The sequence below is a fragment of the Camelus bactrianus genome, chromosome 6 (assembly GCF_048773025.1).
Source record: "Camelus bactrianus isolate YW-2024 breed Bactrian camel chromosome 6, ASM4877302v1, whole genome shotgun sequence".
Taxonomy (NCBI): domain Eukaryota; kingdom Metazoa; phylum Chordata; class Mammalia; order Artiodactyla; family Camelidae; genus Camelus; species Camelus bactrianus.
Genome location: NC_133544.1, coordinates 9,917,346 through 9,928,616, shown reverse-complemented (window position 1 = coordinate 9,928,616; position 11,271 = coordinate 9,917,346). Strand labels below are relative to the sequence as shown.

Genomic DNA, 11,271 nt, shown 5'->3' with positions numbered 1-11,271 from the left:
TGTAGGTCCTTCTGCACTGACATTTCAATGGTGTTTACAGGCTGGGCAGTCCACAGGGACGGGGGCCCAGGGCCATCTAACCACCCGCACTCCCTAGAGAAGGAGCCCAGCTCTGGGAGACATGTTTTCTCAGAGTGCTGCCCAAGGGCCTCGTGCCAGGCCCCCACAGCCCCTCTGTGGTTCAAGCTTTACCAGGGGATACGTGGCAGTGCCTTAATCCAAACTCTGGAGGGCTCGTCCAGAAGCAGAAACCTTTACTAAGGAACACCGGGCACCGTGATTCCCCACATGGAAGCAAGTTGGGGAAAAACACATCCAGGAAAACTTCAGTATTTAAAAAACAAAAACAAAAACAAAAACAGCAGCCACAGTAGCAGCTGCAGCAGGTGCTCCCAACCAGAAGGTGAACTGTGTTGGTTCAGAGAGAAATTCAGGAACTCACCTCCGACCCATGGATCCCCAAGCACTGGGTCAAACGTGCTCCTGCTCACGGAATGGAATCAGTTTCAGGACTTCTAGTGTTTGAGGGTGCTGTCTAGATCTCTCTGAGGCTGACATCCCCCCGGGGGCTGGGTAGGTGTGGGGGAAAGGGTCTCTGCAAAGGGTGATGGTGGTGAAGTCCTCTCAAGGGCAGAGTTAGTCAAAAGACGTAACAACTGGCACAGCCCGATCTCTGACCAATCAGAACCTACCCCCAGGAGAAGCGAGGCGTTAACCCTTCACCTGCTGGGTTATGTGGAGGTGCAGGCGGGGACTTGAGGAGGCCAAGACTGGGCAAGGCCCTGGAGGAGAGGGGCCCTGACCAGTGGCTGTGACCAACTGGTATGAAGGTACATCAGTAATCTAAGAACCCAAGGTGGCACCCATGCCTCCCAGGCCCGGGGCCCCACGTCCTACAAGTAAATGGAGCCCATGCTTAATGCAGTGTCTGAGATCTCCTTCCCCACCCCTCCCACCTCCCTCCTCAAGCCTCACCTCCTCCAGGGAGCCTTCCCTCAAACCACTGTCCCCCTCCTGCCCAGTGTGTGTGGCCACTGCCCGTTAAGACTCTCTAGGACATTAAGTGACCTGAAAACTGCTGTAGTTTTAGGAGTTTGCCTGATACTCTGCCCCACCTGAAATATCTTTCTGCTCTGTCCTACCATTGACTGCCACCCAGTCTGGCTCCTGAGTCCCAGGGTTTTCCCCTGACTGCGCTGAGCCCTCCTTGGCCACTTCCCCTGGGCCCTGGGCCTGAACATCCCCAGGCTGGGAGGATGCAGGATTCCTTCCAGATTTCTTCAGGATCTCTGCAGCAAGACAGCATGGGACCAAGGCCAGCTACCGCTGGGCTTGCTGGGCTGGCCCCAGGGGACTTGCTGTGTGTGCCCAAGTCCCTTCCCCTCTCTGGGGCTGGTTCTCCCTGTACCAGGAGGGAGTGGGCAAGACACAGCAGGGTCTCCTGACCCTCAGCTGGAAGCTCTGCTTGGCGGACTCATCCTCTGCAGGAAGACACTGGGACTCATTGGTTCCATGGAAAGCCAGTGTGTCAGAACCAGCAAGGCCACCAGGAGCCACAATGATGGGAACCCAAGGCCCTAAAGCCAAGGCAGAGCCAGGCCCCGGAACCAGTGCTCCCCCAACCCACCCATCTGCTCACTTCCCAAAGGCCAGAAGCTACATCTGACCCCGCTTAAGCCATTACCAGATCCTAGGGTAGGGCTGGAACAGGCTCTCTGCAAAGTTACCTGCTCTGGTGTCACGTGAGTGAGCCCGGGGCTCCAGTGGCTTTAATCACGCTTCCTAGAAACAGAGCAGTCTCAGCAGACGGGACTCAGACCACGAGAAAGTGCTCCAGTGGTGCCCAACCTCAGCTTTGCGCCCGCACCTCCCAAAGTGGGCTGGGAGCCCCTGCCTCCCTCCAGAGCCACGTGAAGCCAGAAGGACAGAACAAACAGCAGGCATAGGGCCTCCTGCCTCTCAAGTTTGGTGCAAAGACCATCCCCCCAGCATTTACTCACAGCAGCCAATATTGAGATGTTTTTCCCCTAGTATCTCAGCTTTTGTAGCAAAACAGGTGAGTAGGACGTGAAGACAATGCCAGGGAACACGTGTGTAACACAAACCCAGGTGTCAGGAGACTTGTAGGCTCCGAGACCCTGTTTGTGAAGAAGCACCTGTTTCCATGGTGACAGGAGAGGAAAACCAACCTTGGCTGCTCCATCCGCACGGCAGAAAGCTGCCCCCTCTCCTTGGGCTGTTGGGTTTCTTCTGGTGAATGAAGGACACACTCTCTTGGGCCTTTCAGAAGCCCAAACCAAAGTGACAGAATCAAGGGTTTGTGTGCCCTTGTCCAAGCCCCTGTCCCACCCCCACGCCCTCCAGGAGCAGGGCTGAGGACCTCAGGGCCTGCAGGGGTCTGGTGAAAGGGACTTCACTGGGCAGGGCATCATCTGTGGCATTTATTGCACCTAAGGAAGCCCTCTGGGACTGAGGGCTCCCCCCCACCCCCCCACCACACCTTTGGGGAGAAAGCTCAGAGGCAAGTGGAGTGTCACAGAGCAAAGGGGGAGGGGCACGGGGACAGCTGCATCCAGGCTGTCTGGGAAGGACAGACTCACCCGGAAAGCTCTCCAGCCACAGCCCAGGGTTGGGGCCAGGATTCCCTGCTGGCCTCTGCCTTCCCCACAGCACCCCAAGTTCTGCCCTGTCCCCGTCTCCGGGCCCCAGGAATGGAGCTTTCTGCCATTCCCGAAGGCAAGGAGGTCTGGGATCTCCTCATTAGTTTGAACACAAATACGGTTTTTCTCCCACTTGACAAGTCTGTCCTCTGCTCTGGGCAAAGCTCTGGCCCAGAGAACTGTGAGATCACGGCAGCTGCCCCAGCTGAGAGGGAGACAGCCCACAGCCTCGTCTGTCACCCGGTCCCCTTGGATTTGGGGACACCGCTGTCCTGAGATTGAGTGAGCCAGTCTGAGGAGCCGCTCCTTCTCCGCAGGCCCCGGTTACTGGGTGTTCTCGTATTTCAGGTACCTAATCAGCCTGCCTGGGAGGGGCAACGTGTCCAGGAGTTTGATGCGGTATTTCCCAATGGCCTTTCGAACTCGCAGCCGGCAAAGGTGAGCCAGAGGTCTTGGAGGTTCTAATAAAAGGAGAGAAAGCAAGATGCGGATCTGTTGTTTGCAACTGGCAGAAGGTTGCATCTGTGACCCCTGGCTTGTGGGAAGCACCCAACCCATGTGGCTGGCTGAGAGGGGGTGCCTGGACTCTCTCCATGCCTGGTGACACTGGTCCCTGCCAACCGAAAATGTGTCACCCCTCAATGGTCTGTGCAGCCCCAGGGAGTAGGTAGGGCAGGTACCAAACCCATTTCACAGGTGAGGACTTGGTGAGGATAAGCTTGCCTAGAGCTGGCATCGCCCTCATCTTGTGCTCTTTCCTTTACACTCAGCCTGGACCCCCCCCACCACCACAGCCTCAGCAAGGGGGTCAGAGGGTGTGACCTCTTAAGTGCCCCCATGCATGGAATTCAGCTCTGGGTGGTGCAGAGATGTCAGGGTCAAGGCGTAGGGACTGGGCAGCTCCCAGCAGGTCCCAGAATCCCACTGGACAGCCTCCTACAGGAGGCCCCCTGGGATACCCCATACAGTGGTTTCTCGGGTGGGGGAAGGAGGGGCCAGGAGAGATAAGAACAGGGCCTGATGCATCTAGTAGTGGGGTAACTTATTTTAGCCCTGGGAACGGGGTAGATGGTTGTTGAATCAAAGAATGCTGTCCATTCATTCATTCAACAAACACATGCTGACCCCTTCGCTGTGCCTGGCCCTGTGCTCGGGCCAGAGACGCAGGGGGGCCCACTCAGGGGCTTTCGAGAAAGGCTTCCACACCAAATGGCGCATCTGAGCAGGGTGGGTGGGTAGGAATTTTCCAGGTGAGGAAGGGAGGCAGGGGAAGTGGCGATGCCAAGCCTAGGAGGCCACCGCTGCCCAGGGAAGATCAGGAGGCAGAGGAAACGTGCGGGGAGGGCAGAGAGGCCAGGCGGCTGCAGGCTGCCTCACTAGGGGCCCCATCACTGCATTTCTGACATTTCCAATGGCCTCTGATCTCGCTTAGGACAGAGCCTGCCCTCTGGGAAGCTCAGCCCCTTTCTCAACTGAGTGAAGACTGAGCTTGTGGAGGGAAAGGCAAAAGGTGGGCAGAGGACACCTGGGCTGGCACTGGGCTGGCACCCTGGCTGGCTTCAGAGTCTCTGGGACAATGATGTCAACATCACAGCATTAAATGAAAGAGTATGTGGGAGTATGTTCTGCAGATGGAGGGTGGGCTTAAAGAAACCGGTATTAGTTAAGAACTATTTGTTCTTCCTGTTAATAAATGTTCGGAGCACACTAATGAGTTCTGCATTTTTTTCCCCTTGGGACACAGTTTAGTTGTAAGAAATTACCCCTCCCAGGTAGGGTGGGAGGAGGGGACAGTGAAAGGTGGGGCTGACATCTAAGCCTGGACAGCTCCACCCTCTAGTGGCCGAAGATCACGGTGACAGCAACAATTAATCCATTAATTCAATGAACGTTGATTAAGCATTTGCCCCCTGTGAGTGCGCAAGTCGGTGCCACCCTCCCCCTGTCCCTGGCCCAGTCACTTTATCAAAGGCCTCAATTCAAGTGCTCCTAGGCATTTGTGCAAATGAAAAATCCTGCAGCAGGCTTGGGTTCAAAGGAGCACAGGGAACAAGGAGGGACGTGGAGAGTCAGAGTCGGGGCACGGGCTCCAAGTGTGGCCTGTGAACTGGCAGTACTGGCGCCACCTGGGAGCGTGCTGAAATGCAGACTCTCAGGCCCTGCCCCAGGCCTGCTGAGTTAGACTCGCATTTTAAACAAAATGCTCAGGTACGCACTTTACAGTGTGAGACCGGCATTTCCTCCTCTACGCGCCACGCTGCTTCTCCGCGACCCACAGACGTGGGCAACTTACTCTAAAGGTCCTGATACCCCTCAGGGAGCCGGAACTGCTTGAAACCTCCTGGAAAGATTTAATGGAGGGATGTTGAGGTTGGTCAAATCTGGGTTTGAATCCCAGCTCTGCCACTAACTAGTGGTGAGACATTTGCCCAATTGACAGTCTCTCTGAGGGTGAGTCTCCTCATTTACAAAACCAGGAGTCACAGAGACACTGTATGTGACACACAGCAGGAACCGGGCATGTGTACCTACTCATCAATGTTAGTAACAGTCACATGCCCCAAGTTCTGGGCCTGAGTCAGGCAGGGTGACCTGCCAGCAGCGGCAGCAGTGACAGCCCCTACCTGCCTTCTCCTTGATGACGGCCCAGTCCTCGAAGCTGTCAATGTGCTCCTTCAGCCGTGAGCAGAGCTGCACGTTGCCCACATAGTCCAGGAGGACGTCGATGATGGGCCCTGCCCAGCGGCTCACCTCCGGGGTGGACAGGATCTCGCAGAACTGAAAGAGAACACACACCAGTGCTGGGACGCCCAGGACCCAGGGCACCACCTCAGCAAGCCCATCCTACAGGTGGGAACCAGAGGCAGGTGAGGGTAAGGGACAGGTCTGAGGACAGCTGTTGGGCATGCCCAGGGTAAAATCCAGTTCTCCAGATTCACACCCCTCTCTCATCAACATAGGCCTCTGCTGCCAAACGTGGGAGGTGGGCAACTTGCAAACTGCATCACCTCCCTAAGCCTCGACTTCCTTGTCTAGAAAGTGGGTATATGACACCAACTTCAAGGGTTTTTTTGTGAAAAGTAAGGTAATAATATCAACTTCTTTGCACACTGTAGATGGCCCATAAATGATGGCCATTAGCCATTATAAGTATCTCCAGAAGAAGGGTGTTTCTGACTTTCTTTTCATTTTAAGTTCAGACTCTTTGTCATCACCATGGACAGGCTCTGCCTCTGCGACACCAACTTTCTGCACCTCACCTGACCTTACACCAGCCTGCTCTCACTTCCACCCCGGTTCTGGTAAATCAACATCATATATCAGGTGTAGGTTTGCTGGGGGTGATGAACCCCCAGTTTTGCAGAGTTCCCCACCAATCTCCTGCTCCACTGTTCCTTTCTTGAATTCCTCAAAACAGCGGACCCAAAAAAGGATTTAACTGTTCGTGTGAACCACTAAGTTCTCCTGCTTCTAAAGCGCGCTCACCACTGGGGTCCACTGACTAAGCATCAGTTCACACTCCCTCCAAAGCGTATTAACCGCTGGTCCACATCGCCTCCGAATCCTGCTAACTGCCATCTTCTGCTACCTCCGAAACGTAATCCACGCTGCCCCGGAGCGAGCGAACCACCAGTCCCCCCAGCCTCCGGAGCGCGCTGGCCCCCGGCCGCACTCCCCCGGGCGTGTCCTCCTACCTGGACCACGCCGGGCGCCTTGTCAGAGGCGGGCACGTCGTTGAACCTGTTGGAGGGCGGCGGAGGGGGCGGGTGCGGGCCGTTGCCGTACAGGCAGGAGAAGCAGGGCTCGCCGTTGCAGCCGAGGTCCATGAGGAACTTGAGCAGGGACAGGTACTTCATGGCGAACATGATGGTGGCGGGGAAGGCGGTGGGGTGCGTGGCGATGTAGGCGTCGATGTTGGCGCCGTGGTCCAGCAGCAGCTGCATGGTGCGCAGGCAGCCGTGGCGGATGGCCACTAGCAGGGGGTTGATGACGTCGCGGTTGGGGTCGGCACCGGCGAGCAGCAGCAGCTCGGTGGCGTACACGTTGTTGTTGATCACGGCGAAGTAGAGCGCGGAGCTGCGCCGGTCCTCGTAGAGGCGCGCGCGCTCGGGTGCCAGCGGCGCGTTCACGTCGAAGCGAGCGCCCAGCAGAGCCTCCAGCACCTCGTCGTTGTTGCGCTCGGCCGCCAGGTGCAGCGGGCTGATGCCGCTACGGCGCACGCGCGTGCGGCTGGTCACCGGCAGCAGCATCTGGACGATCCTGCGGGTGGGGCGGGCACGCGCAGGTCACGGGGCGGTCCGCACGTCGAGGCCCGACCGGCCAGCAGGGGGCGCAGAGGGGCCCGGCTCGGTCACCACTCTTAACTACTGTGTGGAAAGGCGCGGGCCCACCAGCAGGGGGCGGGGCGGAGACAGCCCTTCTCAAAATTACCACTTAGGGAGCAAGTGGGTGCGTTTCACACAAGAGGAAACTGAGGCTCAGAGAGCTTCAACCACCTTCCCTAAATAACATAGTCAGTAATGGATGGAGCTACGCTTCAAACCCATAATCCTTAGCCTCCAAAGACCGAGTTCTTAAAAACCTTAGCCAGACTGGACTGCAGTTTCAGGAATGTCTTGCTGATTTATTTCAGACCAAGACATCCCCAGCTCAGTTCTCTGGAGGGATTGACTGGAAGACCCCCAAACCTGCAGTGGAGCCACACGGTGAAGTTTGGAGCTAGATCCTACCCTGCCTAGGTCGGATGGAGTTTGGGGGGGGGCAGGGATAGCCATATCCAATGGCTCGCTATATGCCAAGAGACATCTGAAGATTTTGCAAACACTATTTGGTTTAATCTTTACAACAACCCATGAAGTAAATCTCATCCTTCCCACTTTTTCAGATGAGAAAAATCAATGCTCAGAGAGGTTAAGGGACTTGCCCAGGCCATACATCGGGAGACACAAACCAGGAATTGCACCTTCCTCTGACTCCAGGGCTGAGCTGTCCTGCACCTCTGTCTTGCCACCCAGGGACCCTGGTGGAGCTATCAGGTCCTGGGACAGGAGGGGACAAAAGTGTCTGGTCCCAACCACTCCTGCCCGAGGCCCCACTCAGCCTTCAGTGACCATGTCACTGTCCTGTGAGTCTCAATACCTCTTCTCCTGAAGGTTGACTTTAGCCTCTCCCAGGCTTTCTGCCCCGCCCATGGCCTGGAGAGGGTCGATCAGCTGGGGCTGAAGCTGGAGATTCTTGCCTGCCCTGACTCTGCTCTCTCCTGCCAAATCAAGCACTGTTCTCAGCACTTAACCTACATTAATCTATTATATCCTCCCAATACCCTATAAGGTGGGTACTCATATAATCTTCATTTACATATGAGGAAACAGAAGCCCAGAGAGGGTATGTGACTTGCCCAAGGACACACAGCCAGTAGGTGATAGAGCCAGGATTTGAACCCAGGTAGTCTGATTTCCCCCTAGAAAGAGGGCCACACTCTTTACCACTCCCCTAACTTCTTATGTAGCAATTAGGTTATAGCTGGTATGTCGCAGGGTTTTGCATTCTTTACAAAGTGTTAACTTGCCTGCCCCATTTTACTTTCACTGTAGCCCTGTGGGGTAACCAAAGTGGGTCTGTAGCCTTCTTTTTAATGGAGGGGCCTCAGAGAGATGAAATGACTAATTAAAGGTCATAAAGCTGTTCTGGGGCTTGACCCCTCGTGTTTGCTCTTTTCCTCTAGACCCCTGCCACCTGCCAAGCTCTGGCCACTGACATGATTCCAGTGACGAATCCACCCAAGCTCTGCTGACCTCAAGGCCCCATGTGGGCTCCAAGGAGGTGGCTGTGGCAGGGCAAGCAGGTGCCACCAGGCCCGTTCCCACGCCTCTCTGCCTCCTGGCACTCGGGCTTCCTGGAAATCTGATGCCAGGGACCTCCCATTAGGACCTCAGTGGAAAGTATTATTATTGTTAGTGACGCTGTGTTTGCCCAAAATCTGCCTTTAAAAACCTCAAAAGGAAATTCACACACCCAGGGGGGCTAATTGCCTCCTAATTTTTATTTGTGCAGGCCCAGGGGGCCTGACCTTGCTCTGTAGAGGTGCTGGACAAAGGCAGGGTGGAGGCCTCCCCCTGGACCGTAGCCATCGCCAACAAATGCTCCCTAACAGCCGTAACATGCCCAAGCACGAGAAAAACAGCAAGAGAGACTGCCCGGGGCCGCTGGCCAGATGGGCTGGTATCTCTGGCAGGTCACAGCTGGTCTCCAGCAGTCCCCTGCCGAGCCAAGGGAAAGTGGCAGGAATGTGGGAACACGACTGGACGCTGCCTGGAGTCCCAAAAGCCTTGTCTTCATGACACAGTGAAATCATCTAACTGTTGTCCGCTTCTGTAGGGCTTTGCCAATCTGAAAGTAAATGTGTAATGCCAGACAGGGTCCGGAGATCAGTGTGTCCAGCCTCCCATTTTACAGAGGGTGAAACTGAGACCCAGATGTGGGGTGGGAGAGACAGTGAGGTTGGACTGGAGGTGGATGGCAAAACCAGGGCAGAATGCAGGGTCCAGACCACCCGGGGCCAGGGCTTTCTGTGCTCCCCAAGTCCCCCAGGCCTGGGGAGTGTTGGTGGCCCCACTGCATATCATCACTTTTCTCCCCCAGCCCATTTTGTGAGATGGAAGGAGGGAGGATGAGGGGAAGACCCCACAAGACAGGTTGGGACCTTCCCACTTCTCCCACAGGCAGGTCCTGGAACCACAGGTGCTTAAAGTGCACCTTAAGAAGAGAACAAAGGTGCCCGTTGCCTGGTAGAACATTTGGTGTCTGGGAGGCCCAGCGCCCTGTCCCTCTCTTCTCCTTTTCCTGGCACAGGGGTTGCACCCACCAGTTCAGGCTCTGGGACCAGAGCAGGTCCAGCTCAGAGCTATTCCAAGAAAGCCCAGGACAGCAGCTCAGCAGGTGACCTTAGAACTCAGTCCCAATAACTGAACCGTTGCCTTGTTCCTGGGACCCACCAGAACTGAATCCCACCCTCCCTGTCCCTGCCCAGGATTCCAGTTTCTCAAAGGCTGCCACCCTACCACGCTGCCTGTCCCTTGCTTGGGTACCCTGCCTGAACCCCAGCCCAGCAGCAGGGACTAGGGAAGAGAGCTTTGAGCCAAAGGAGGCTATCCTTAGCAGTGCGGGGTCCCACATGGGCAGCGGACCTGAGTTACACTACCAGCCCTGCCTGTCAGTGCTCGGCCATCTCAGGCAAGTCACTGAACCTTGCTGAACCACATCTACAACAGAGGGGCAATGACTCATAACAAGAGTGACACTGCTGCTGCTGACAGCTACCTATGCTTTACTGAGTCCCTGTGCATAACTGTGAGCACTTCACCCTCCTGGATAATCATTACCATAACATCTCTGAGCGCTTGCTATGTGCCAGGAATTGTTCAAAATGCTTTGCGTGTTTACTTCATTTAATCCTGGAAAGGATCCTATGAGCAAGCACTTTATCTCATTTACTCTCCATGATAACGCAACAAAGTGGGATTGCTATGCCCAGGTTACAAAACACAATTTAACACTATCTTTCACCGAAGCTGCTTCTCAGGATAATATGAGGTCTTACACATTAAGCTGCTCAGCACATAGTAGGCCCTCGATACGAGATGCTATTGGTATCTTGAGTGCCTCGGTGACTGCATTGCACTGCCCCTGCTGCACCAAACACGGAGGCCTTCTGGGTCACCGGGTCACGGTGGTGTGACCTTTGCCAGCGTTCAGCGTAGATTTGACTGTGGACTTGACTTTCACAAGGGAACCAGCCGCCCACAAATGGCTCGGTTCCCAATACCACTGGGCCGCACTGTGTCACCCTGGGCGTGTGTGTGTGTGTGTGTGTGTGTGTGTGTGTGTGTGTTGCGAGGATTACCTCTTCTCTGGGCCCAGGTGGAGTGAGAAAAGTCTCCACCAGTGGAGAATCTGCCTGAGGATCTTCCGAAGGGCACAGTGGGACTCCTGCCCGTGAGTAAAGTCTGCCGCTTTTCCCCGGGAGCTGGAGCAGGGGAGCAGTTCCTCCATGAAGGAGGAAGAAGAGCTCGGCCATGGCAGATCCGCACCACTTGCTGCGCCGAGCGTCTCTAGGGCTCTCTAGGGCTCCCTCTCCCCAGAGAGAGAGTGGAGCTTGCTGAGGATGCAAACTGCTGGCTCGAAATCCCTGTGCAACTCAGAATCCCTGAGAGAGTCCTAGAAATGCAGATTCCTGGGCTCTGCCACCCAGGGCTGATTCAGCAGATCTGGGGAGAGGCCCAGGAGTCTGCGGCAGGTAATCCGTGCTTCTTGTCTTGAGAAACTTTGATGCAAACCTTCATCATTTTCCTCCACAAGATACAAGCAATAGTCAGTTTCCTGGAGGGGATGAGGTTGGGTCAAGGGGCCTGTTCTCTTACTTTCTGGGAGGCCTTGAGCTCTGAGCCTCAGTTTCCCTTTTAATTAACAGGGATGCTAACTTGCTTGTGAATATGCTGCATAAAGTGCATTCTAATTTAACGTATTCAATGCTTTCTACTTTGCCTTTTCCTGGAAAGGGTTTTAAGTGACTTGCAAAGGTAATATAAATTAGAAGTAAAAGAGGAAGAAT

At 55.3% G+C, this 11,271-nt stretch overlaps 1 protein-coding gene across 2 annotated transcripts in view; it reads right to left on the bottom strand.

Moving 5' to 3' along the window:
* Positions 1-237: 237 nt before the first annotated feature.
* The window catches only part of ASB2 (ankyrin repeat and SOCS box containing 2), a 41,760-nt gene continuing 30,726 nt past the window's right edge, over positions 238-11,271 (bottom strand). For both annotated transcript variants that reach the window (XM_074365095.1, XM_074365096.1), the window contains 3 exons: positions 6,356-6,920; positions 5,285-5,438; positions 238-3,121 (listed from right to left, as the gene is read on the bottom strand). In XM_074365095.1, coding sequence (XP_074221196.1) covers positions 2,985-3,121; positions 5,285-5,438; positions 6,356-6,920 — 856 coding nt within the window. In that variant the 3' untranslated portion in view covers positions 238-2,984. The remainder of the gene's footprint in view (positions 3,122-5,284; positions 5,439-6,355; positions 6,921-11,271) is intronic.